The sequence below is a fragment of the Desmodus rotundus genome, chromosome 6 (assembly GCF_022682495.2).
Source record: "Desmodus rotundus isolate HL8 chromosome 6, HLdesRot8A.1, whole genome shotgun sequence".
Lineage (NCBI taxonomy): Eukaryota > Metazoa > Chordata > Mammalia > Chiroptera > Phyllostomidae > Desmodus > Desmodus rotundus.
This window is the reverse complement of record NC_071392.1, coordinates 129926513-129954390: the sequence shown is the minus strand read 5'-3', so window position 1 is coordinate 129954390 and position 27878 is coordinate 129926513. Positions and strand designations below refer to the sequence as shown.

Below are 27878 nucleotides of genomic sequence, written 5' to 3'. Positions count from 1 at the left end.
TAAGATGGAGCTGTGAATACCAGTACTCTTGCTGCAAGAGGAAACCCACCAACAAAGGAACCACCAACGAATAACAAGGGAAGAAGGTGAAGAGGGAGTAGAAGCCACACTAACCTCAATCCAGGAATGATCTGGAAATACAACTAAATAGTGGAGAAATTACTCAGAACAAACAGCTGAACAAGAGCAAGAGAGAAGCCTCAAAACCTTGTACACAGAGAAGAATCAGCTTCAACACAAACTGTCCACATCTGCACAACAGGATACAAGATGTGGTGGATGAAGTGACCCGCAATTAATCAGCTCGACGGAAGGACACATTAAAGAAAGACCCAACAACAATCAAAACTCAAAGACATACAGATAGCCAACATAAATGACAGCCAAAGACCAGTGAGCTCAGGAGATTAAGGAGATGGAAAACTGAACCCACTGGCATTCTAGCGTAGAAGTTCATACCATAAATCCAGGGAGTCAGAACAGATCAATTTAAGAAGCAGAGGCTAACAAGAAGAGTCTTACAAACAATGGGAAGACAAAGAAACAATCCCCAAATGAAAGGAAAATCTCAGAAACAATGCTAAATACAATAGAGGCAAGTCAACTATCAGATTCTGAGTTCAAAGCAATGGTTATCAGGAAGCTCACTAAGCTCACAGAGAACTAGCAGAAACTACAGGGCAACTACAATGAACTCATTGCAAAATATACCAACATGAAACAGGAAATAGAAACTATCAACAAGGCCCAAGAGGAAATGAAGAATACAATTTCTAAACTGAAGAACACAGTAGAAGGCATCAAAAGCAGACTTGATGAAGCAGAGGATCAGATCAGTGAGCTAGAGGACAAAGTAGAAAAAAACACACAGAAAGAGCAAGAAAAAGAAAAGAGGCTCAGAAAGAATGAAGAGAGATTAAAGGAAATATAGGACAACATGAAATGTAATAATATCCATATAATAGGGATACCAGAAGGAGAAGAGGAAGAGCAAGGGATAGAAAACCTGTTTTGAAAAGTAATGTTGGAAAATTTCCCTAATTTGATGAGAGAAAAAGTCACAGAACTCCAGGAAACACAGAAAGTCCCAAGCAAGAGGAACCCAAAGAGCCCCACTTCAAGACATATCATAATTAAAATGACAAAATTTCAAGGCAAAGACAGAATCTCAAAGGCAGCAGGGAGAAACAAGAAGTGACATACAAGGGAGCCCCAATAAGGTTAGCAGCTGACTTCTCAATGGAAAAACTCCAAGCCAAAAGAGGATGGCAAAAAATATTCCAAGTAATGAGAACCAGAGGCCTGCAACCAAGGCTACTTTACCCAGCAAGTCTCTCAATCAAGATAGAAGGCCAAAAAAAGAGCTTCCCAGACAAAAGAAGTCTAAAAGAATACACCTCCACCACACCAGCTCTGCAAGAGATGCTAAAGGGACTACTTTAAAGAAAGGAAGGAAAAGACTGAGAGAGAGAGGAATAGAGGTAGGAAAAAATGGCAATGAATAACTACCTATCAATAATAATGTTAAATGTGAATGGATTAAATGCTCCAATCAAAAGACATAGAATAGCTGAATGGATAAGAAAACATGACCCACACATATCCTGCCTACAAGAGACCCATCTCAGGACAAAAGACCTACACAGACTGAAAGTGAAGGGCTGGAAACAAATTTCCCAAGCAAACAGACAGGAAAAAAAAAGCTGGGGTAGCAATACTCATATCAGACAAAATAGACTTCAAAAGTAGGGCCATAAAGAGAGACCCAGAAGGTCACTTCATAATACTCAAAGGAAGAATCCACCAAGAAGACATAAACATTGTAAATATACATGCACCCAACATAGAAGCACCCAAATACATAAAGAAAATCTTGGCGGACTTCAAGAAAGATATTGACAGCAACACAATAATAGTAGGGGACTTTAACACCCCACTGTCAAAAATGGACAGATCTTCCAAACAAAATATCAACAAGGACAATGTGTGACTTAACAATACCCTAGATGAAATAGACTTAACTGATATATATAGAGCTTTTCATCCCAAAGAAGCAAAATACACATTCTTTTCAACTGTATATGGAATATTTTCAAAAATAGACCATATAATAAGACACAAAGCAAGCCTCAACAAATTCAAGAAAATTGAAATCATATCAAGCATTTTCTCTGACCATAAGGGACTGAACTAGAAACCAACCCCAAAGGAAAAAACCCAAAACACTCAAAATCATGGAGACTGAATAGCATGCTATTAAACAATGAAGGGGTCAAGAACGAGATTAGGGAAGAAATCAAAAACTTTCTGGAAACAAATGAAAATGAACTCACAACAACCCAAAACCTATGGGACACTGCACAGGCAGTCCTGAGAGGAAAGTTCATAGCAATACAGGCCTACCTTAAAAAGATAGAAACATTTCAAACAAACAACCTAACCCTACACCTACAAGAACTGGACTAACAACAACAAAGACAGACCAGAGCAAGCAGAAGGAAGGAAATAACCAAGATCAGAGCAGAGTGAAATGACATAGAGACTAAAAGCACAATTCTAAGGATCAATAAATCCAGGAGCTGGTTCTTTGAAAAGATAAAATCGACAAGCCTTTAAGTAGGCTCAAGAAAAAAAGAGAGAGGATCCAAATAAACACAATTAGAAATGAAAGAGGAGAGATTACAAATGATACCATAGAAATACAAAGGACTGTAAGAAATTACTGCGAAGAACTGTATGCCAAGAAATTTGAAAACGTAGGTGAAATGGACACATTTCTAGAAAAATATAATCTTCCAAACCTGAATGAAGAAGCAGCAGAAAACCTGATAAGACCAATAACAGCAGACAAAATTAAGGCAGTAATCAAAAAACTCCCAACACACAAACACCCTGGACCAGATGGTTTCACAGGAGAATTCTACAAAGCATTTAAGGAAGAGATAACCCCTATCCTTCACAGACTATTTGAAAAAATCCAAACTGATGGAAGACTCCCAAACTCTTTCTATGAAGCCAGCATCATCCTAATCCCCAAACAAGATAAATACACAACGAAGAAAGAAAACTTCAGGCCAATATCGCTGATGAACATAGATGCTGTAATCCTCAACAAAATATTGGTCCACTGCATCCAGCAATACATTAAAATGATCATACACCATGACCAAGTGGGATTCATCCCGGGGATGCAAGGATGATACAATATTGCAAATCAATAAACATAATACATCACATAAGCAACAGCAAAGACAAAAATCAGATGATCATATCAATAGATGTGGAAAAAGCATTTGATAAGATACAGCACCTATTTCTGATAAAAACAATCAGCAAAGAGGGAATAGAGGGAGCATTCCTCAACATAATAAAGGCCATATATGAGAGACCTACAGCCAACATCATACTCTATGGACAAAAACTTAGAGCTTTCCCACTAAGATCAGGAACCAGACAAGGATGCCCTCTCTCACCACTCCTATTCAACATAGTATTGGAAGTCCTAGCCACAGCAATCAGACAAGAAAAATAAATAAAAGGCATCCAAATTGGAAAGGAGGAAACAAAACTGTCACTGTTTAGATGACATGATAATGTACATAGAAAATCCTATAGACTCTGCCAAAAAACTGCTTGACCTAGTAAATGAATTTGGACTTACAGCGGATTACAAAGTCAATATCTAGAAATCAAAGGCATATTTATATACCAATAATGAAACATCAGAAGCAGAAATCAGCATTTGATATACCAACAAGGAAAATAAAATACCTAGGAGTAAACCTCACCAAGGAGGTAAAAGATGTGTATTCAGAAAACTACACACGATTGAAGAAAGAAATCAAGGAATACACAAACAAATGGAAACATACACCGTGTTCATGGATTGGAAGGATTAACATCATCAAAATGGCCATACTACCCAAAGCGATTTATAGATTCAATGGAATTCCTATTAAAGTACACATGACATATTTCACAGATATAGAACAAACACTTCAAAAATTTATATGCAACCATAAGTGACTCCAAATAGCTGCTGCAATTTTGAGAAAGAAGAGCAAAGTAGGAGGGATCACAATACCTGATATCAAACTGGATTACAAGGCCACTGTAATTAAAACAGCCTGGTACTGGCTAAAAACAGAGAGATTGACCAATGGAACAGAACAGAGAGCCGAGAAATAAACTCAAGTCTTTACGGTCAATTAATTTTTGACAAAGAGGGCAGCAGTATAAAATGGAGTAAAAATAGCCTCTTCAACAAATGGTGTTGGGAGATCTGGACAGCTACGTGCAAAAAAATGAAACTGGGGCACCAACTAACACCATATAAAAAATAAATTCAAGGTGCATAAAAGACCTAAATATAAGTCGTGACACCATTAAAGTCATAGAGGAGAACATAGGCCGGAAAATCTCAGATATCTCACACAGCAGTATTTTCACTGATATGTCCCCTAGAGCATTGGACATAAAGCATAAACAAATAGGATCTCATCAAAATAAAAAGCTTCTGCATGGCCAAAGAAAACAGTATTAAAATAAAAGGAGAACCAACCATATGGGAAAACATTTTTGCCAGTGATACCTTAGACAAAGCTTTAATCTCCAAAATATATAAAGAACTCACACGATTCCAGTCTAAGAAGACAAACAACTCAATTAAAAAATGGGCAAAGGACTTGAACAGACACTTCTCCAAGGATGGCATACAGAGGGTCCAGAGACATATGAAAAGATGCTCAGTATCACTAGCTATCAGAGAGATGCAAACTAAAACCACAAGGTGATACCACCTCAGACCAGTCAGAATAGCCATAATAACCAAAGCAACAAACAACAAGTGTTGGAGAGGTTGTGGAGAAAAGAGAACCCTAGTGCACTGTTGGTGGGATTGCAGACTGGTGCAAACACTATAGAAAACAGTATGGAATTTCCTCAGAAAACTAAAAATGGATCTGCCATTTGACCCAGCAATTCCACAGCTAGGATTATATCCTAAGAACCTTGAAACACCAATCCAAAAGAACCTATGCACTCCAATGTTCATAGAAGCACAATTTACAACAGCCAAGTGCTGGAAGAAACCTAGCTGCCCATTAGTAAAAGAATGGATCAAAAAACTATGGTAGGTTTACACAATGGAATTCTATGCAGCAGAAAGAAAGAAGGAACTCCTAGCCTTTGCTACAGCATGGATGGAACTGCAAAGCATTATGCTAAGCAAAATAAGCCAAGTGATGAAATACAAATACCATATGATCTCACCTTTAACAGAAATCTAGTCAACAAAACAAACAAGCAAGCAAAATATAACCAAAGACACTGAAATTGAGAAAAGGCAGACAGTGACCAGACGGTAGAGAGGAGGGAATTTGAGGGGAAAAGGGTGAAGGCTTTGTAGGAGCAATTATAAAGGACACATGGACAATAACGGGGGGTGTGGTGGGGGGATGGAAATGGGAGGGATGTGGGGAGGCCTGGGGATTAGGCTGGGGTGGGGGAAAAAGGCAGAGAACTGTACTTCAATAACAATAAAATTAGAGAGGGAAAACTAAACTTAATGAAAGGAGTACAACATTTGTATATTGGAAAGAACAAAACATCATCGAAAGACGTTAAAGAAGATCTAAACAAATGGGAAAGCATCTTATGTTTATGGATTTCTTTGCAGTTGATTTTTAAAATATATTTATTGATTATGTTATTACAGTTGTCCCATTCCCCCCCCATTCCACTCCATCTTGCCCACCCCCTCCCTCCCACATTCCCCCCCCTTTAGTTCAAGTCCATGGGTCATACTTATAAGTTCTTTGGCTTCTACATTTCCTATACTATTCTTACCCTCCCCCTGTCTATTTTCCACCTATCATTTATGCTACTTATTCTCTGTACCTTTCCCCCCTCTCTCCCCCTCCCACTCCCATGTTGATAACCCTCCATGTGATCTCCATTTCTGTGGTCCTGTTCCTGTTGTAGTCGTTTGCTTAGTTTGCTTTTGTTTTTGTTTTAGGTGTGGTTGTTAATAACTGTGAGTTTGCTGTCATTTTTACTGTTCATATTTTTTTATCTTCTTTTTCTTAGATAAGTCGCTTTAACAGTTCATATAATAAGGGCTTGGTGAGGATGAACTCCTTTAACTTGATGTTATCTGGGAGCACTTTATCTGCCCTTCCATTCTATATGATAGCTTTGCTGGATAGAGTAATTTTGGATGTAGGTCCTTGCCTTTCATGACTTGGAATACTTCTTGCCAGCTGCTTCTTGCCTGTAAGGTCTCTTTTGAGAAATCAGCTGACAGTCTTATGGGAACTCCTTTGTAGGTAACTGTGTTCCTTTCTCTTGCTGCTTCTAAGATATTCTCCTTCTGTTTAATCTTAGGTAATGTAATTATGATGTGCCTTGGTGTGTTCCTCCTTGGGTCCAGCTTCTTTGGGACTCTCTGAGTTTCCTGGACTTCCCGGAAGTCTATTTCCTTTGCCAGATGAGGGAAGTTCTCCTTCATTATTTGTTGAAATAAGTTTTCAATTGTTTGTTCTTCCTCTTCTCCTTCTGACACCCCTATAATTCAGATGTTGGAACGTTTCAAGATGTCCTGGAGGTTCCTAAGCTTCTCCTCATTTTTCCGAATTCTTGTTTCTTCATTCTTTTCTGGTTGGATGTTTCTTTCTTCCTTCTGGTCCACACCATTGATTTGAGTCCCACTTTCCTTCGCCTAACTATTGGTTTCCTGTATATTTTCCTTTGTTTCTCTTAGCATAGGCTTCATTTTTTCATCTAGTTTTTGACCAAATTCAACCAATTCTGTGAGCTTCTTGATTACCAGTGTTTTGGACTGTGCATCTGATAGGTTGGCTACCTGTTCGCTGCTTAGTTGAATTATTTCTGGAGCTTTGAAGTGTTCTGTCATTTGGGCCATTTTTTTGTGTGTGTTGGTGCTTCTGTTACTTAAAGGGGCGGAGCTTTAGGTGTTCCCGGGGGCGGGGTAATGCTGGTCGCTGTGTACGTGCTGTACGTGGGGGAGGGGCTGAGAGGGAGTAATGGCGCCAGCTCCACTCTCTGCTAGATTTCAGTCACTCCCTCTGCTACACACAATCAAATTGTGCCCCTCTGGTGCTGCTTCCCGAGTAGGTGGGCTTGTGCACGCTCTAGGCCCCTGTGGGTCTCTCCAATGACCTATTCTGTGAGGCTGGGAGTTTCTCCTGCTGCCGCCCCAACCCCCATGGGTGTTTTCAATCAGAAGTTTGAGGCTTTTTTCCGTTGCGCTGGAGCCCTGGGTTACTCAGTCTGCTTTGCTCCCTGCCCTTCGTCCCGGTTTATCTATGCGCAAATGTGGGGCCTCGGGGTGCTACCCGCCACACTACCTGCCCCATTCTCCACCACTCTGAGTCCGGCCCTCTCGGTTTATCTGTGTGCGAATGTGGGGCCGCAGGGTCTGCTAGTGGTCAGACTGCCTGCCCAGTTTGTCCCACACTCCACCAGTCTCAGTCCCCCCATGGCAACACGAGTCTTTTCTGCCCCAGCTGCCCATCTCCGCCCCTCCTACGGGTCTGGATGAATGTTTATTTTTTATCTCCTTGGTGTCAGACTTCCTCGTCGTTCAATTTTCTGTCAGTTCTGGTTGTGCAAGGAGGTGCAGTGTGTCTACCTACGCCGCCATCTTGGTTCTCCCCTGTTTATGGATTTTTAAGGTGGCAATACACCCTATTCTAAAAATTATATGGAACTACACAGGACTGGGAACATGCAAAAGGACAAAGTTGGAGGACTCATACTTCCTATTTCAAAACTTACTACAGAGACATAGTAGTCAAGATAGTGTGGTTCTGGCATAAGGAAATACATATAGTTAAATGGAATAAAATCAGGAGTCCAGAAACAGTTTATAATCAAGTTAGGCTTAATTGATTTTAACATGGGTGCTATGAGAATTCAATGGGAAAGAATAGTGTTTTCAATAAATAGTGCTTCAATAACTGGATAGCAACATGAAGAAGAGTTAATTTGGATCCCTGTCAGGTTGTTTTCCACTTTTTTATTGTTGTTCAAGTACAGTTGTCTCCATTTTCACCCCGCCAAGTGCCCCACCCCACACATCCCCACCTCCCATCCTCAAAGCTACCTCTTTGTCTTTGTCCATGTGTCCTTTATACATGTTCCTTGATGGCCCTCCCCTTATTTTCCCCCATTAACCCTCTCCCCCTCCTCTTTGGTTACTGTCAGTTTGTTCTTATTTCAATGTCTCTGGTTATATTTTGCTTACCTGTTTGTTTTGTTGATTAGGCTCCACTTATAGGTGAGATCATATGGTATTTGTCTTTCACTTCCTGGCTTATTTCACTTAGCATAATGCTTTCCAATTCCATCCATGCTGTCCCAAAGGGTAGGGGTTCCTTCTTTCTTGCAGCTGCATAGAATTCCATTGAGTAATTGTACAGCAGTTTGTTGATCCACTCATTTATTGATGGGCACGTAGGTTGCTTCCAACACTTGGCTATTGTAAATTGTGCTACTATGAACTTTGGGGTGCATAGGTTCTTTTGGATTGGTGTTTTAGGATTCTTAGGGTATAATCTCAGCAGTATAATTTCTGAGTCAAAAGGCAGTTCTATTTTTAGTTTTATGAGAAAATTCCATACTGTTTTTCACAGTGGCTATAACAGTCTGCAATCCCACCATCAGTGCACTAGGGTTCCCTTTTCTCCACAACCTCTCCAACACTTATTGTTTGTTGCTTTGTTTATGATGGCCTTCCTCACTGGTGTGAAGTGGTATTCATTGTGGTTTTAATTTACATCTCTTTGATGGTTAGTGCTGCTGAATATCTTTTCCTATGCCTTGGGCCCTCTGTATGTCCTTCATAGAGAAGTGTCAGTTCAGGTCTTCTGCTCATTTTTTAATCGGGTTGTTTGTCTTCTTGGAGTGGAGTCAGGTGACTTCTTTATATATTTTGGATACCAAATCCTTGTCTGAGGTCTCCTTTGCAAATATCTTTTTGCATATGTTTTGTTCCCTTAATGCTCTTTTCTTTTATTATTATTATTAATTAATTTATTATTTTTGAATTAATTAATTTATTTTTATTCAGTTACAGTGGACTGGCTGGGGTGGGGTGGAGGGAAGGGGAGAAAATGCAGACAAATGCTCTTTTCTTTAGCTATGCAGAAGCTTTTTATTTTGATGAGGTCCCATTTGCTTATTCTTTCCTTTATGTCCCTTGCTCTAGGGGACATATTGGTGAAAATATTGCTGTGTGGAATATCTGAGATTTTCCTGCCTATGTTCTCCTCTAGGACTCTTATGGTGTCATGACTTATATTTAAGTCTTTTATCCACCTTGAATTTAGTTTTGTATATGGTATAAGTTAGTGGTTGGGTTTCATTGTTTTACATGTAGTTGTCCAGCTCTCCCAACAGCATTTGTTGAAGAGGCTATTTTTACTCTTTTTTATGCTGCTGACCCCTTTGCCAAACATTAATTGACCATAGAGACTTGAGTTTATTTCCGGGCTCTCTATTCTTTTCCGTTGGTCTAAGTGCCCATTCTTATGCCAGTACCAGGCTGTTTTGATTACAGTGGACTTGTAATACAGCTTGATATAATGTATTGTGATCCCTCCTACTTTGCTTTTCTTTCTCAAAATTGCTTCAGCTATTAGGGTCATTTATGTTTCCCTATAAATTTTTGAAATGTTTGTTCTATATCTGTGAAATATGTCTATATCTGTGAAATAAATGAATAAATAATAATATAAAAACAAACTGTGTTTCATGCATTCACAATTCTAAATCTACTTTTGCCAACCTCAGTATAATTATTGAAAACTTAACTATAGCATCACTCCCTGATGTATTATAATATTATGATCTACAGGTAATCATATTTTTTAAATAGAAATTCATGTCTAGGTATGTTCATTCACTTGATAAAAAGAGATTTTTTTCACTTCTTTTGTAGTTTGACCAAGTTTTAACTACAGACTTAATTTTGTTTGCTTAAAGAACTCATCTAGTCTACTACTGATAATTTCTAAGTCATGAATTTTAGGAACACACAGGATTCTATTTGTCATTGATCCACTGGTTGTTACTGCTTTATTTCCTAGCTAAATTTCTGCTTATAAATAAATGAGTGCTTCAGGGGTAGCATAAAACTAGTTCTTAAAAACTAGTTCTTCAAGTGCCTTCTTTCTGAGCTGATAGCCAAATCAACATCTTGTCATCCAAGTGTGTTTGTTAGACAGAAAGCACATAACAAGTACCTGTTATGAGTGGGGCATATTGATTGCCAATGGGAAGGACAAAGAATTGAATGGATTTTATGTTCTTGCTAGGGAAGACAAATCACAAGGACCTGAGACATTGGTTGGCATTGTGACATGTAAATATACGGGCTTTCACAAATATTTAAATGATTCTTGTTGTGATTTGGCTTGGTTGGGTTACAAGGTTTGGAGAGTTACTCAATCTGTTTAAGAAAATTGATATTTATCGACAATATATTGAGTTGGGTAATGTTGGTTGTTCCAAAGATAAACTCTTAAATCCAGTGCCTTAATATAATAGCAGTTTAATTTCTTATTCATGTAAGGTCTTCTAAGTCAGAAATCAGTGATCTGGGCTCATTTCATACTGCAACTCTGCTATGTTTTGCATTTAGCTCCAAATTTACTGTTCTTAATCATAAATCAAACCTCAGAAGATAAAAAAAAGTGTGGAGAATCAATTTATGGGCAGCTTTTATGTATGAAGCAGGAAGAGGTACAAATCACTTCTGCTTACTTTACATTGGCTAGAATTATCATATGTTCACATGTATCTGCAAGGAAGGTTGTAAATGTAGTCTTTCTGTGGATTATGTAGAAGAGGAAATCATTAGCTTTCAGCCTCTGTCACAGATTTTCTTTGCTGGGAAGTAGAGCTGAAAAGTTATTAAAAACTCAGATGAAATTAAAATACCTGCCTCTCCCATGGCCTGGATGAATTCTATCATGGGAACTAGATTCCATTCTACCCTCTATAATAATTCATAAGTCAAATTGCTAAGGAAGACAATATGATTGGTAAGGATAATTACCATGGCCTATAATGAGTTAAATTCACTAAATTATTTGGGCCAGGACACCCCACAGACCATTGCTAACTCATGGATGGGTTATCATTGGGCTGAATGTCTATTCATCATTCAATCGATTGTCGCTCCTGAGAAAGTACAACCCACATTGCCTTCTTGAATAAAAAAAATGTGACTATGCATTTACCTTATTATTATTGCTACTACCAATAATAGTTTTTTATTCTTTTAATTTCCACTGTGCTCAGAACTTTACATGCACTGTATTATTTATTTTTCACAACCACCATATTTTATTTACCATATCAAATACAAATGAGCCTTTGAAGGATTTTTCATAACCTAGCCAAGTTTCCAGCACTATGTAATTCCAAGTTCCTTCATCTTTACCTTTCAACATTACTGTTCTGGTTTTCTTTAGCCACAAGAGAAGTATTGGGTATAGTGAGTGATGTAACAAATATTATAGGTGTTAGGGGAAGGAAAAAGATTAAGTGTATTCAAAATTCCAAAGAGATATAAAATATGCTGGTTTAGGTCAACCAGAGAAGGCTTGAAGGTTGAACTTGGACTTGACCTAAGGCCTAATGTATTAATTAATTAGACATAAAAGGAATTCATGTAACCATATTAGGTTGGGCTAGGGTTTAGCCCAAGTAGGGTTTGGGCTATTTTCCTTTGGAAACCATGGGATTAATTAAGTCTTGTAGTTCTAGAAGAACTGTTCTTTGAGGGCTTCTTAGGTAGGGATCATTTTTGGATTTAATCCTTTGATAGGATTAAACCTGTATCCTTTTTCTGTCTGTCCAAACCATGTTAGTCTTGATCTAGAGAAGTATGGGGCACAGTATGGGGAAATACAGCTAGAGAAAACTTCTTTTGACTGACAACTGACCGCATGATAAATTGAAATAAAATAATAAAATCTGGATTTAATATTATTGGAACATTAGGATACAATAAACAGTGTGAGAATAGGTTGGAGGAGTCCTTGATGGCAGTGAAGGAAGACTCTAAACTCACCTTTTTCCAAAGGCACACAAAAGAGCAATTTCCCCTGAGAAACTGAGGGCTAATTGAATAGTCTGAAAACAAGTGAGAGTGGGATCACAGAGGGAACTTACCCTAATGGGGAGGCATATCACTGAGGGGCCCATGCACAAACTTGTCTGACTTGTGACACAGTGAAAAACAAAACCACTGTTTAAAGAGCACCTGGACTATACATGAAGTAAATCCATTTACTAACCCTAAAACATTTGCTAAATAGATGAGGAATGAGAGGGACTTTCTAGTATTGGAGGCACCAGCAAGTACCATTGTTTATGTTTCTCCTCTACATAGAAAGTATGGGCTAGAGCTTGAATTAAGCACTATAGCCAGCTTGAGATTTCATGGACAGACGTTCAGTCTAAGTGGTCTAATTGGCTTTCAAGGCCACCACAATATTTTCTGGCTCACCTCAGCTGGTGTATGCTCTAACTCCAACCAGATGGCCTAACAGGGTGCCTCTGGTGCCATGAGCCCCAGGCTTCCTAAGCTCACTCCAGGCCCTGCTACAACCAACTGGCCAACTAGGCATGCCAGACCCATGTCATCCCAGATCCAGTCAGCTGGCCCACCAGGCTGTCACCAGTGCCATGAGCCCTGGGAAAGCTCAGCTAGCACTCGTCCTAGCTCCAGTCAGTTGACCTGCCAGGGCAGCCCCAACAGCACATGCACCTGATCCAGATCCAGCAGGCCTGCCAAAGCACCCAGAACATGCAGCCTGCACACAGGTTGCTCATACACAAGGCCACTACTTCAACACTAGGCTAGGTCACTTTTCCCATTTAACTCATAGGAATAAACACAGAAAGTCAAACAAAGTGAATAGATAATGGAATATGTTCCAAATGAAAGAATAAGATAAAACCCAGAAAAAAACCCAATGAAATGGAGATAAGTAACTTGCATTATAAATAATTCAAAGTAATTGTCATAAAGTTGCTCACCTTGGGAGAAAAACAGAAACACAATGAAATCTTTAACAAAAAAATATAAAAGAGAACAAATCAGAGATAAATAATAGAATAACTGAAATTAAGAACACACTAGAGGAAATAAATATCAAATTAGATGATACATTTAAATGTATTAACAAACTGGAAGACAGAATAATGAAATTTGACCAATCAAACAGAAAAAAAATTTAAAAAACCCACAAATAGTGCAAGGAACCTCTGGGAAACATTGGGAGTAGTAAGATTTGCATTATATGTGTCTCAGAAAAAGAAGAGAGAAAGGAGCAGAAAATTATTTAAAAGGATAATGGCTGAAAACTTCCCTAAGAGGGGAAAGGAAACAGATATATGAGTCCAGAAAGCACAATTCCAAGTGAGATGAACAAAAAGAGATACACACCAAGACATATTACAATTAGTAAGGCAAAAATTAAAGGGAGAATTTTGAGGACAGCAAGAGAAAAATAACTAGTTACGTACAAGGAAAACCCCATAAGGCTATGAGCTGATTTCTCAGCAGAAACTTTGCAGGCCGGAAAAGAGTGGCAGGATTTATTTCAAATGCTGAAATGAATGAACCTACAACCTAGAATACTCTACTTGGTAGGGTTATCATTCAAAATGGGAGAGAGAAAAAGTTGTCCAGACAAGCAAACACTAAAGAAGTTCATTACCACTAAACTGGTTTTACAAAAAATGTTAAAGGGTCTTCTTTAAGTGAAAAAGAAAAAGCTATAATTAGGAACAAGAAAATACATGAAAGATAAAATCTCACCAATAAAAGCAAATAAATAGTAAAGATAGATTCACCAACTACAAAGCTAGTATGAAAACTAAAAGACAGGTGGCCAGCCAAGATGGAGGCATAGGTAGAAACGTTTTGTTTCCTCACACAACCAAAAGAATGATAACAACCAATTTAAAAACCAAAAAAAACCCCAAACCCAACCAGAACTGCCAGAAATCAAACTGCATGGAAGTCTGACAACCAAGGAGTTAAAGAAGAAGCATTCATCCAGACTGGTAGGAGGGGCAGAGATGGAAAGCTGGGGTGGAGAGGACACATGGCAAGGCAGTGGAACTTCTGGGGAGGCAGTGGCTGATAGAGGGGATCTCCCACATTCACGTGCGGATATGCCAGGGGAAACAACTGGGGAGCAACACAAACCGTGCAACCCTCCACTTTTAGTTTCCAGTGCAGGAAACTAAAGCCACAAAACCTCTGGTTGTAAAAACCTTTGGGGGTTGCAGTGGTGGGAGAAACTCCCAGCTTCAAAGGAGAGGCCACTGGAGAGACCCACATGGTCCTAGAACATACACAAGCCTACCCACCTGGGAATCAGAACCTGAAAGAGCACAATCTGCTTGTGGGAAGTGAGAGAAGTGATGGAAAATGGGGCAAGAGCTGAGCAAGTGAGCAAGCAGCATTGTTCTCTCTCAGACCCCTCCACAACACACAGCACCACAACACAGTGAAGTGAGTTGCCCTACCCTGATGAATACCTAAAGCTCTGCCCCATACAATGTAACAACTTCACCCAGACAAAGAAATATCACCTAATGAAAGAACAGATCAAAACTCTAGAAGAAGAACTAAGTGGTAGACACCCTATCAGATGCAGAGTTCAAAACACTGGTAATCAGGATACTCACATTAATGATTGAGTTCAGTCACAAAATGAAAGAAGAAATGAAGGTTCTACAAAATTAAATGAAGGAAGATATACAGGGAACCCACAGTGAATGAAGGAAATTGGGACTCAAATCAATGATTTGGAACAAAAAGAAAAAATAAACATCCAACCAGAACAGAATGATGAAACAAGATTTCAAAAACATGAAGAGAGGCTGAGAGGAACGTCTGGGACAACTTTAAACATTCCAACATCCGAATCATAGGGGTGCCAGAGGGAGAAGAGGAAGAGCAAGACACTGAAAACTTATTTCAAAACATAATGAAGGAGAACTTCCCCAATCTGGAGAAGGAACTAGACCTGCAAGTCCAGGACTCTCAGAGAGTCCCAAAGAAGTTGGATGCAAGAAGAAACACACCAAGACACATCATAATTAAGTTACCCAGGATTGAAGATAAGGAGAGAATCTTAAAAGCCACAAGAGAAAAGGAGGCAGTTATCTTCAAAGGAGTGCTCATAAGACGATCAGCTGATTTCACAAAAGAAATCTTGCAGGCAAGGAGGGGCTGGAAAGAGGTATTCAAAGTCTTGAAAACCAAGGACCTCCATCCAAGATTACTCTATCCCATAAAGCTATCATTTAGAATGGAAGGGCAGATAAAGTGCTTCCCAGACAAGGCCAAGTTAAAGGAGTTCATCATCACCAATCTCTTATTATATGAAATGTTTAAGGGACTTACCTAAGAAAAAGAAGATAAAAAACTATGAATAGTAAAATGACAACAAACTCACAACTATCAACAACCGAACCTGAAAAACAAAACCAAAAACTAATCTAACAACTAGAACAGGAACAAAATCACAGAAATGGAAATCACAAGGAGGATTATCAGCAGGGAGGGAAAGGGGGAGAATGGGAAAAGAGGTGCAGGGAATAAGAAGCACAATTGATAAGCACAAAATAGACAGGAGAAGGTTAATAATAATATAGAAACTGGAGAAGCCAAAGAACTTATATGGACAACCCATGGACATGAACAAAGTGGGGGGGGGGCGGTGCTGGAGGTTGGGGAGGTAGAGGGCAAAGGGGATAAAGTGAAGAAAAAATTAGGGTAATTGTTATAGCATAATCAATGAAATATACTTTAAAAATACATAAATATAAATCTTGAAAAAAACCCTAAAAGATAAAAGCAAAATCAACTATAGTTACAATAAGGAGTTAGGGGATATACACACACACAAAAAGGACCTTAAAAATGACATCATTTTGGGGGGAGGTAGGAGTAAAAATGAAGTGCCTATGAAATGCATTTTGTAATTTTTTTTTAATTTTAAAATTTTTGTTCCATTATGTTTGTCCCAATTTTCCCCCATTGCCCTCCCGTGCTCCCCACCCCCTGCTCCCACAATCAATCCCCACCCTGTTGTCCATAACCATGGGCCATTTATACTTGTTCTTTAACTAGTTCTTTCCCCTTCTTTCTTAGCTTATCCCCCTTCTTCCTCTCCTTTGGTCACTGCCAATTTGTTTCTTTTTTCCAAATGCATATAAGCTTAAAATAGTCTGATATATTGGTATAGATATAGATAGATATAGAGATCAACTTCATGGTAACCAAAAACCAAAAACCTACAAGACATGCAAAAAAACAAAACAAAACCCAAAAACAAAGAAAAGCAAAACTCAGAAATAACTCCCCCCCTCAGGAAACCACTAGGTAGGAAACCAAAGGAAAAAGAAAAAAGCAGATAAAAACTACAAAAATAAGCAGAAAACAACGAATAAAATGACAATAAGTACATATCCATCTATAACTACTTTATATGTAAGTGGACTAAATAATCCAATCAAAAAACATAGGGTGCTGTTGATAATAGCCCTTCTAACAGGTGTAGGGTGGTATATATTGTAGTTTTAAACTGCATTTACTTAATAACTAGTAAAATTGAGCATCTTTTCATATATCTATTGGCCATTTGTATGTCTTTTTGGGAGAAGTGTTTGTTTAGATCCTCTGCCTTTTTAAAAATTGGATTGTTTATTTGGTGTTGAGTTTTTTGAGTTCTTTATGTACTTTGGATATTAACTCCTTGTTGGAGCTGTTGTTTGGAAATATCTTCTCCCATTCAGTTGGTTGCCTTTTTGTTTCTGTTTGTGGTTTCTTTTGCTGTGCAGAAGCATTTTAGTTTGATATAGTCCCATTCATTTATTTTTTCTTTTACTTTTCTGCCTTTGAAGTCAAATTTGTAGAGAGGTCTAAGGCCAAGGTCCATAAGTTTAGTAGTTATGTTTTCTTTTGTGTAATTTAGTGTTTCAGGTCTTATATGTAAGACTTTGACCATTTCACAAGCACTGGAGAGGTGGAGAAAAAGAAACCCTTATTCACTGCTGGTGGAAATGTAAATTAGTACAACCACTATGAAAAACAATATGAAGTCTCCTTAAAAATTAAGAAGGGAATTACCATATGACTCAGTAACCCTTCTTCTTGGTTTCTACCTAAAAAATTTGAGAATATTTGTTTGCAGAGATAGCACCCCTATGTTCATTGCAGCAATATTCATGGTAGTCAAGACATGGAAACAACCAATGTCCCTTGATAAATGATTGGATATAGAAGATATGGTACATATACGTACTACTCAGCCATAAGAAAAGATTTAATATATCAATTTACAACAACATGAGGGATCTTGAGAATATCATGCTAAATGAAATAAGTGAGACAGAAAAAGTCAAGAGCCATATGATTTCACTCATATAGGGATATAACACTGAAAGCCAATTTGTTTGGCTTTCAGTGTTATAAAACAAATGAGCAATGAGAAAAACAAACAAACAAAAACTCATAGAATAGACAACACTATGGTGGTTGCCAGATGGGTGGGTATGATGGGTAGTAAAGAGTAAAGGGAGTTGAATACATGGTGATGAGAGAACATCTGACTTTGGGTGGTGGACACACAATGCCATATACAGATGATATATTATAGAATTATACACTTTAAACCATGTAATTTTATTAACCAATGTCACTCTAATAAATTTAATTTAATACAATAGGGTGGCTAAATTGATAAAAAAAAATAAGGTTTACTTGTATGTTGCCTATAAGACACCCACACCAAATAGAAAGACACACAAAAACTGACAGTGAGGGGGTGGAAAAAGATGTTTCGTGCAAATAAAAATGAAAAACTTGAAGTAGTAATATTCACATCAGAAAAAATAGACTTCAAAATAAAGACTGTAAAAAGAGACATGGAAGAGAATTACATAATGATAAAAGGGCCAACCGAAGAAGTATTCATAAATATTTATGCATCCAACATAGGAGCACCTAAATATATGAAGCAAATATTAATGGACATAAAAGTAGAAAATGTCAGTAATTCAATAGGAAGGGACTTTGACACTCAACTTACATCAAAGAACAGATCATCTAGACAGAAAAATAATATGGAAATATTAACTTTAAATGACTCAGATCAATGAACTTAACAGATTTATATAAAACACTTTATTTAAAAACTGCAGCACGCATATTCTTTTCAACTGCACATGGAACATCCCCTAGCATAGATCACATTAGGGCACGAAACAAGTCTTAATAAATTTAAAAGTTTGAAGTCACATAAAGTTCCTTTTCTGACCACAAGAGTATGAAACTAGAAACCAACTACAAGAAGACTATAAAAACACATGAAGACTAAACATCATGCTACTAAACAACCAATGGGTTAACAAAGAAGTCAAAGAGAATAGTGAAACAATGAAAATGGAAACACAACTTACCAAAATCTGTGGGATGCAACAAAAACAGTTCTAAAATGGAAGCTTATAGTAATATAGGAATACCTCAAGAAAGAAACAAGAAACATCTGAAATAAACATTTTAACTTTATCACTGAAGGAACTAGATAATAAAAACAAATAAAGCCCAAAGTTAGTAAAGGATGAAGATAATAAAGATAAGAGGAGAGATAGATGAAATACAGACCCCCCCCCAAAAAAAAAACAAAAACAAAAAAACAAACAACCCCCCCCCAACAACAAGAAGAAAGATAAATGAAACTAAAAGCTGATTCTTTGAAAATATGAACAAAATCAACAAACCTTCAACCATATTTATCAAGAATAAAGAGAGGGCAAAAACAAATAAAATCAGCAATGAAAAGGGAGAAGTTGCAACCAATACCATAGAAATAAAAATGATCATTAAGATACAACATACAAACAATTATATGCCAACAAATTTGACAACCTAGAAAAAAAAGATACATTTCTAGGAACATACAATCTTCTAAGACTGAATCAGGAAGAAACATAAAATCTGAACAATCTGATTACTAGTAATGAAATTAAATCAGTAATAATAATAATAAAAAATAAAAACTACCAGCAAACAAAAGCCCAGAACCAGATGGTTTCACAGATAAATTTTACCAAACATTTAAGGAAAAATTAATATGTATTATCATATATTAATATGAGAATATGTACCATTTATGTATCATTTATGTACCATGTATGTATCATTAATATGTATCATTCCAAAAAATGAAAGAGGAGGGAACACTTCTAAAGTTATTCCATAAACCCAGTATTTCCCTGATACAAAAACCAGATACTACCAAAAATGAATTAAAAAAAAACCCTACAGGCCAATATTCCTAATGAACATAGATATAAATATTTGCCACAAAATATAAGAAGATTGAATAAAACAATATATTAAAAGGATCATACACCATGGTCAAGTGGGATTTATCCAAGGGATGGAGAAGATGGGCAAGTCAATCAGTATCTCATTAACCAAACAAAGGATGGAAATTGTAAGATCACTTCAGTAGATGTAAAAACAATTTGAAAAAATTCAACACTTTTTATATGATAAAAACCCTCAACAAAGTGAGTATAGAGGGATTATACCTCATCATAACAAAGGCCATATATGACAAACCCATAGGTAACATCATACTCAATGGCAAAAAGTTACCAGCTTTTCTAAGATCAAGAACAAGACAAGAATGGTCCCTTTCACCACTTTATTCAACAGTCACATAAAGTTCCTTTTCTGACCACAAGAGTATGAAACTAGAAACCAACTACTATGCACACAGCAGTAAAGCAAGAAAAGTAAATAAAAGTATCTAAATTGAAAGTAAAAAGTAAAATTGTCACTGTTTGCCAATGACATGATACTATGTACAGAACACCATAAAGACTCCATAAAAAACCCATTAAAAATAATATATGAATTCAGTAAAGTTGCAGAATACAAATTTAATATACCTAAATTTGTTCCATTCCTGTACATTAATAACAAATTATGAGAAAGAGAAATTAAGAGAACAGTCCATTTACAATTGCATCAAAAAGAATAAAATATTTAAGAATAAATTTAACCAAGGAGGTGAAAAATCTAAAATCTATAAGACACTGATGAAAGAAATTAAAGATGTCACAAATAAATGAAAGTTATATTGTGCTAATGGTTTTGAAGGATGAATATTGTTAAAATGACCATACTACCCAAAGAAATCTGCAGATTCAATGCAATTTCCATCAAAATTTCAATGGCTTTTCACAGAACTAGAACAAACAATTCAACAATTTATAAGTAACCACAGAAGAGCCTGAATACCTAAAACAATCTTGAAAAATAAGCACAAATTTGGAGTTATCATGCTTCCTGATTTCAAACTATACTACAGGGCTAAAATAATCAAAACACTATGATACTGGCACAAAAAATGGATACATAGATCAATGGAAGAGAATAGAGAGCCCAGAAAGAAACCCACACTTATATGGTCAATTAATCTACAACAAAGAAGGCAAGAATATACAATGGAGAAAATATGGTCTTTTAAATAAATAGTGATATGTAAACTGGACAGATAAACACACACAAAAAGAAAATGGACAACTTTCTCACACCATATACAAAATAAACTTAAAAAGGAATAGATGTAAGATCTTAAAATAAATATAAGACCTGAACCCATAAAACTCGTAGAAGTAAACATAGCAAGTAAACTGACATTAGTCTTAACAATAATTTTTTTGATATGTCTCCTTGAGCAAAGGCAATAAAAGCAAAAATAAACAAATGAGACTACATCAAACTAAAAAGCCTTTGTACAATGAAGGAAATCATCAACAGAACAAAAAGATCAAAAAGATAACCTACTGAATAGGAGAAGATATTTGCAAATGATATATTCAGTAAAGGGTTAATATACAAACTATATAAAAACTCATCTAATTCCACATCAAAAAAACTCCAAACAATCTGATTAAAAAATAGGCACAGGATCTGAATAGATATTTCTCCAAAGAAGCTTTACAGATTGCTAAGAGACACAAAAAGAGGCTCAAATCATTAGTTATGAGGGAAATACAAATCAAAATCATACCAGTCAGATTGTCTATTATTAAAAAATCAATAAATAAAAAGTGTTGGTAAGGACATGGAGAAAAGGGAACTCATGTATTGTTGATGGGATTGTAAACTGGTGCAACCACTATAAGAATAGAGGATCCTCTATATTTAACCATAGAACTACCATATGCCCCAGCAATTCCACTTCTGGTTAATTATCTGAAGAAAGTAAAAACACTAATTTGAAAAGACATATACACCCTTATGTTTATCACAACATTACTTAAAGTAGCCAAGATATAGAATCCACTTAGGTGTCTATCAATAGAAGAATGATTAAAGAGGATGTGACACCATGAACACGTGTGTACACTTGTGCACAATGGAATGAGCCATAAAAAAGAATGATTCTATTACACAAGAATGCAATTATTATTAAATTAAAATTTTTAAAACTTTTATACATATTAAAGTACTCACATTATTTTACTCGTGTAATTATTCTAGCCTCAGTCCTACATGAATAAAACACAAAACATACTATATAAAAACAAAAATACCTAATTGTCAGTTGTTTGGATTTTTATCCTAGTTCTTACTTGATTTTTGGTGAACCTTCAACACATTGCTTTAATGAATTTTGTTTGTTTTCTTTTTCAAGGGAATTAAATTAGTAGTGTATTGAGAATTTTAAGACACTCTGTGGAATAACACCTTTGTTATTATTGTAAATTCACTTACTCTCCCAGACATATGCATCTTCTTTGATGAACATACATTTTGGGGCCAGGCCATGATAAAATAGGAAATTCTAGTCTCATCAAACCTTTCAGAGGGTAAAGCTAAGGGTATTTTTATTACATTTTAGAGAGGAAATATAATGGTTTTCTCATAGTCTTGTAAGAGTACATATAAGGTCTTACAAAATAATCAGAAAATACTTACTGAATACCTGATATACAGGACATTGTGTTAAATATAAGAACTATAAAAAGAGATAGTATATTGTTTCTCCTCTTGGAAGATTTAAGATCTGCCTGAAGAAATACATACTAATACACATTAGTTAATGACATAGGTTAATACAGGGTAGGGCAAAATTAGGCTTGCTATTGTGAGTGTGCTAAACACAGAATTTATTCTTGATTATTATTTATTAATATTGTATTATTTTCCACATGAACAACTGAAAACCTACTTTTGTCCCACCTTGTGTGTTAATACCAAATAAGTATTAGATTAAAAAGAAGTAATAAGGAAAAAAGAAAGGAAAAATAACAATTGTAAAATGGTACCCCAAAGCTCTCAGCAGTCAGGAAAGGCTTCCTGAAGGCAGCATGATAGGAAAACAAAATCATTTTTGGTAGAGAAAATTGGTTTTAAATCTGACTTTTTTTTTTACTTTCCAGATAGGAGCAGTTACTTAACTTCTTGAAACTTTTAAGTTTGTCATCTGAGATTTAGGGATGATGCCAATAATTTCACAAGTTTGCAAGGTCAGATAAGTTAATAAAATAGCAGGTTCTTCTAGTCTGCACAGCTGACCTTTCTTTGAGATGAGTAAATAATTACTGAGGATCTTTGAAGTCTTACTCTGAGTATTGGAGAAGATCGGACAGTGGGGAGTTGAGAGGTACATTAAGTGTTAGAGAGAGAAAAGAGAAGGAGGTATTGGGGGTTTAAAATAAAAAAAATGAATAGCAAATATTGGCAAAAGTACAGTACAGCATAATGAAACAAGACAGGACAGTGTTTGGGAAACCTGGAGCAATAAATATAATTAAGAATGTTTCATTACAAGCTGGCTAACCCAATAGTATACTGGTTATGGCGAGGAAACCAGAAATATAGAAGAAATCCCTGAATATTTACCTTGTAAGTGGAAAGGCAATCCTTACAAACATTTTTTCTTACATATATGAAATGACTAGAGGAGAAGTGATGGCTGTACTAGCTTATATCATGTTGGCTTTGCTTTTTGTCCCATGGGAATGTGGACAAAGAAAGCTCATTGTAGTCCATAGCATCAGGAAGGTTTGCAGCTCAGTCTTGAAGAGTGGGTGGGACATAGATCCAAGGGAGAAAAAGAAGGTTTATTCTAGACAGGTGTAGCATCCTGCAAAGATTCATCAGACAGAAGTATCTTGCTATTGACTTATTTTTACTTGATTATGAATATGAATAAGAGTAAGGATCATTTGGATGAGAGATACTACTTCTGAGAGGTTTTGGAGAGGTAAGAAAAGAAGTGGGTATTGTAAAAGCCAGTTTCTCCTAGATAGGAATTGCAGGTTTGAGGCTGTGCTGCAAAACTAGTGGTCTGCTCTTCAAGAAAGAATGGGGGAGAAAGAGACTTAGGTATCTGATTTTACACAAAGTATGAGTTCCCTGAGATTTTTAAGTGTTTTGAGATGATCCAGACTCATTTCTGTTGAGAATGTCTCTACACCTTCTTGCTCAAATTCTGTGATCAAAATTGTATTCCCTCATCAAGTATTTTTTGGTTTTTTTACTTCTATACAAAAAAGTAACCTTTTGGGACACTTAATCAGTGAAGTCATTGTCAATTTCAGCTACACCTAGATTTGATTAATTTCCTAAATTCAGATTGTAGGGGTATATTTTCAAAAGGGGAAGTAAAGAGTAGATAGCAATGTCTCCTTATACTATGATAGCAATATCTGCCCACACTGTGAAATGGTGTATGGTAGGGAGAGAGAGTAACAGCTACTTCTGCATCAGCTGCTGTCCTTTACACTCACAAACTAAGGAGCCTCCTGTCACATCTGTTTTCAGTGTGCCCCAAAGCTCACAGAGCACTTAACTTGGTTTGGTATGTACTAGGTTTAAAGAGCATGATTTCATCTCTGAAAGATCTAGGTTTAACTACTTGGTTGTTGGTTGTTTTTTTTTTTTTTTTTTTTTTTTGAGGGGGTGCTTATTGAGCCAGTTTTCTTATAAGTACCATGGGCTTAATAATAATAGTAACTTCCTAAGAGATGTTGAGAGTATTAAATAAGAATGTATGTAAGGACTCCAGCACATAAAGGTGCTCTATAACTGTCAGCTAATAATAATCACTACTATATTTATGGCGCCTGGGTCTGGATCTCCCCAAGGTTTCTTGGGGAGAGGGAGGGAAGGAAGAAGAAGGTCTGCTTGCTTATTGTGTTGGTGGCACTCTTCAAACAGTCCCCAGGCCTTGGGCCAGAACAACAGCGGGCTGCTTCTTCTGCTGGCTTAGTTTCACCCCTGCTCCACCTACGCTTCCTAAGAGCAACAAGTTCTCTTCTGCAAGACCCGCCCGTGCGCGGATGGCAGACCTAGCGCCTCCTCCCAGACCTCTGACAAACTCGCTGTCAAACCCTCCTTGGGTCGAAATCGCGGCTGCCAACGCCCTACAGAGGCGAGAGAGCCCGCAGCAAGTGAGGAAAGCCTCCCTGAGGCTAAAAGAGAGGCGGGAGGCATGGAAAGTCGGGAAAAGGGGACTGATAGGAGTTCCAGTTTGCGCTGCCCTTTAGAGGCAAAAGCAACTACAGAAAACTCTCGCAGCTCATCTGAAGCCTCTCTCCTGGGATCAGGAGTGAGATGGGGCCCGGACAGAATCCCACAGGCGTCCACCCGGCTCTCTGGTTACAAAATCACATCCTATATTTTCCAGGTTCCCCTCACCCCAGTTTCTCCTTGCTTGCTCACTCGATCCCACCCCTCGTCAGGTCCCTTAAGGACACTTGAGATCCCTGTCAACAATATTTTGCAGGAAGAGCAAGTAGGTCAACTACAGCCTCCACCCTGTGTTTTCCTCTTCCTTCCCCTCCCAGAATGGGAACCCTGGAGTTTCCAAAGGAGTCCCCAGGCGTTTTGGACCGGAAGCCTCATCCTGTTGCCCAAATGGTTGAACTCTGCCAACTTTTTGGAGTGGGGATCCCCGCGTCCTCCTGGAAAAGCTAAGCTGGTCGCCCACATACCAGGAGAGCCACACCGACTTCTCCGTGGGGAACTCCTCTCAAAATCTACCGTTCCAGCTTCTACAGTTCTGCGTTGAGAACTTGAGAATTAATAGGGAGTACGTTTCTGGGGTATGCTGTGGGCGGGGAAGGGGCAAGGGCGAGAAGTTCCTCCTTGATTTTGGGAAACAAAATCAGTTCAAGTCTTTAAATCTCCTGGAGTCAGGGAGCTACTTTCCCTGGAAAAGAGCAGGGACCCAAGTCTCCAGGAGGGAAGTCCTTCTGGAGCGGGTTCTGAAAAGCATGGAGATGAATTGCAATGTCCAAGCTTGTTTGTCAGAAACAACTCTTTCTCTGGAGATCGAAGCAAGGGTTAGATATATCTCTGGCAAGACAGCCAAAGCCTGGCTCAGATGTTTAGGACCTCATCCCTCCATCCCCAAGCAGCCCTGAGAACTTGGTACCTCGGACAGAGCCCCGGCGCAGAGCATTGTTTGAAAGGTGTTACCCTGTTTTCGTCAAGTCAAAGAGCAATAAATTATTTTTATGACTTTAGAAGTACAATTTGAAGGACATTTTAATTACATAACCTGTGAAAGATCACTGGAGGCAATGTCGTGTTAAAGAGCCGATGGCAGAATGTCTGCATCGCAGGAGAAAGAGAAAACTTGCAAATCTGCAATGAGATTGCGCAGGGCTGTCCCGGTTTTGAAACAATATGCAAAATGCAAGGGAGATCTTACCTTTCGGACTCCAAAGCCGTGTTCTGCTGCAACTTGGCGAGCTTCTTCCTCTCCTCCTTTATGCAACTCCACAAGAAAATGATTCGTGAAGACCGGTCTCTTGGCAGATGCAAAAACCATGACACAGAAGAGGAGCCCGGCGGCCACCTTCCACTGGGAGACACAGCCACCTTTCATCTTTCTTTGGGAGTGAAAAGTGGATCTAGGAGGCGCGCAAGCTGGCGGAGCGGGGGACCCAGGGGAAAGGTGCAAATAAAATATGTATATACAGTTTTTTGTTTGTTTGTTTGTTTGTTTTTTAAAGGAATCTTTGTGTAGAGAAAGAGACCGATCCCGGGCTTGGAAAGCAGCAAATCAGTGTGTGTTCTCTAGCATCTGGCTGGTGGGGAAGCGGTGTGGTCAGGCGGCTCGGCTCGCCGGCAGGGCTGCGAATGTGAGGAGCTGTGTGTATCCGAGAGAAAGAGCGAGTGTGTGTCTGTGCTTGATGCTAAATCTGCATTTTCAGCTCCTCCTCAGCTCCAGTTCTACTGGGGCGGGAGGAGAGCACCAGCCTGGGTGACGTATGCCCGCCAGCAGCCAATGAAGACCAGAGAAGCGGCGGGCTCTGCCCTGGGCCATCCCCGGCCCACTCCTACCCGCCCCCGACCTGGTCGGTCCGCCTCCGCCGGTGAGGGGCGCCGCGCTGTGAGCCGGCGCCCCCGCCACTTCCAGCACCCCGGAGAGCTCCTCCATCTCTCCACTCCGCTTGTCTGGGTCCCAGAAAAGTGCCCCCAGCTGTAATCCGGTCGGCGGCGCCCGAGTGATGTCATTGTTTGTGGAAATCTGTCAGGCTCTGGAAGGGGAATTACGGTGTGTGTTGTTCTCTGAGGCCCCGAGGGGAGCTGGGGCACCGTATCTCTTGCCTCCTGCTTATTTTCCCCAGCAAAACACCTCTCTCTCTCTCTCTCTCTCTCTCTCTCTCTCTCTCTCTCTCTCTCTCTCTCTCTCTCTCTCGTCTCCCTCTGCACACACACACACACAGTATATCTGCCTCCCCTTCTCTCAATAACAAAGCAAATATTAACCCTCCTCCCTCCACTTTGGGATAACACCTTTGCTCTCCTTCCTGGCACTGGGAAGATTGGGGAAAGCAGCCTTCTTGAGGTGACTCATGGGGGCGGGAATGGAGGAATGAGCTTTGTTTGTTTGTTTGTTTATTTTAGTAGGCTCCGGGCTGATCTGGAACTAAGCAGCTGCGAAGCTTAGCAGCAACTAAAGCTTGCCTCTACCACTAATTGTAATTTGATGAGACTCTACCAGGAGTCTGAGCTGCTCTGATGAGACTGCCTTCCATAGAGCCAGGTCTGGGATTGAAATGCCTGTAAGTGCATTCTCAGATTGGGGGCATTGGTTGCTCAGGGGCAGGGAAAGTGCACCTCCGGGGAGGTGTATCCACCAATCCCAGTAGTGTGGCCAAGACTCCAGCTGGGCGTCCTCCAGTTAAGATGTCACTTGGCAAATTCAGTCAGACTGGCTGGGGGTCAACTAAGTTATCCAGATAAGAAACATACACTCACACTCTACTACTGCTTACAACTGACTTCCTTCTGCTGAAGAGAATAGCAGAGACATGATTTCTGCAACAGAATGAGGGCAATTTGTAAAACAATTCACACAAGGGTATGCTTATTGATTTTATTATTGATTTGAGAGGGGGGAGAGAGAGAGAGGGAGAGAGAGAGACATCAATCCATTGCCTTTCAAAGGCACCCAGTTGGGATCGAACTGCAACCTTTTTGTGTACAGAAATGTGCTCCAACCAACTAAGCCACGTAGCCAGGGCATGAGGGTAATTATTTTAAAGCAAGTCACTGATGTACACTGATCTCGATGATCATTTTTCTCCAAAATTGAAAATCCTGCTGTACTTGGAGAAGAAAGAAGTTAGGGACATTTTCCCTAGAGATTTAAGTGTATGCTGTACACACATACACAGATTATATTGACACATTTCACACACATACACATGCACACACACATATCTACCTATATTTACAGACTATTTTGTTTTTACTTTAGCATGAAGAAGTCAGAACCTACAAA

At 38.5% G+C, this 27878-nt stretch overlaps 1 protein-coding gene across 2 annotated transcripts in view; it reads right to left on the bottom strand.

The window, feature by feature from the left end:
- Positions 1-26282, bottom strand: part of PCSK2 (proprotein convertase subtilisin/kexin type 2) — a 294059-nt gene extending 267777 nt beyond the window's left edge. For both annotated transcript variants that reach the window (XM_024559813.4, XM_053927192.2), the window contains exon 1: positions 25797-26282. In XM_024559813.4, the coding sequence (XP_024415581.2) occupies positions 25797-25973 (177 nt within the window). In that variant the 5' untranslated portion in view covers positions 25974-26282. The remainder of the gene's footprint in view (positions 1-25796) is intronic.
- Between the last annotated feature and the right edge of the window lie 1596 nt (positions 26283-27878).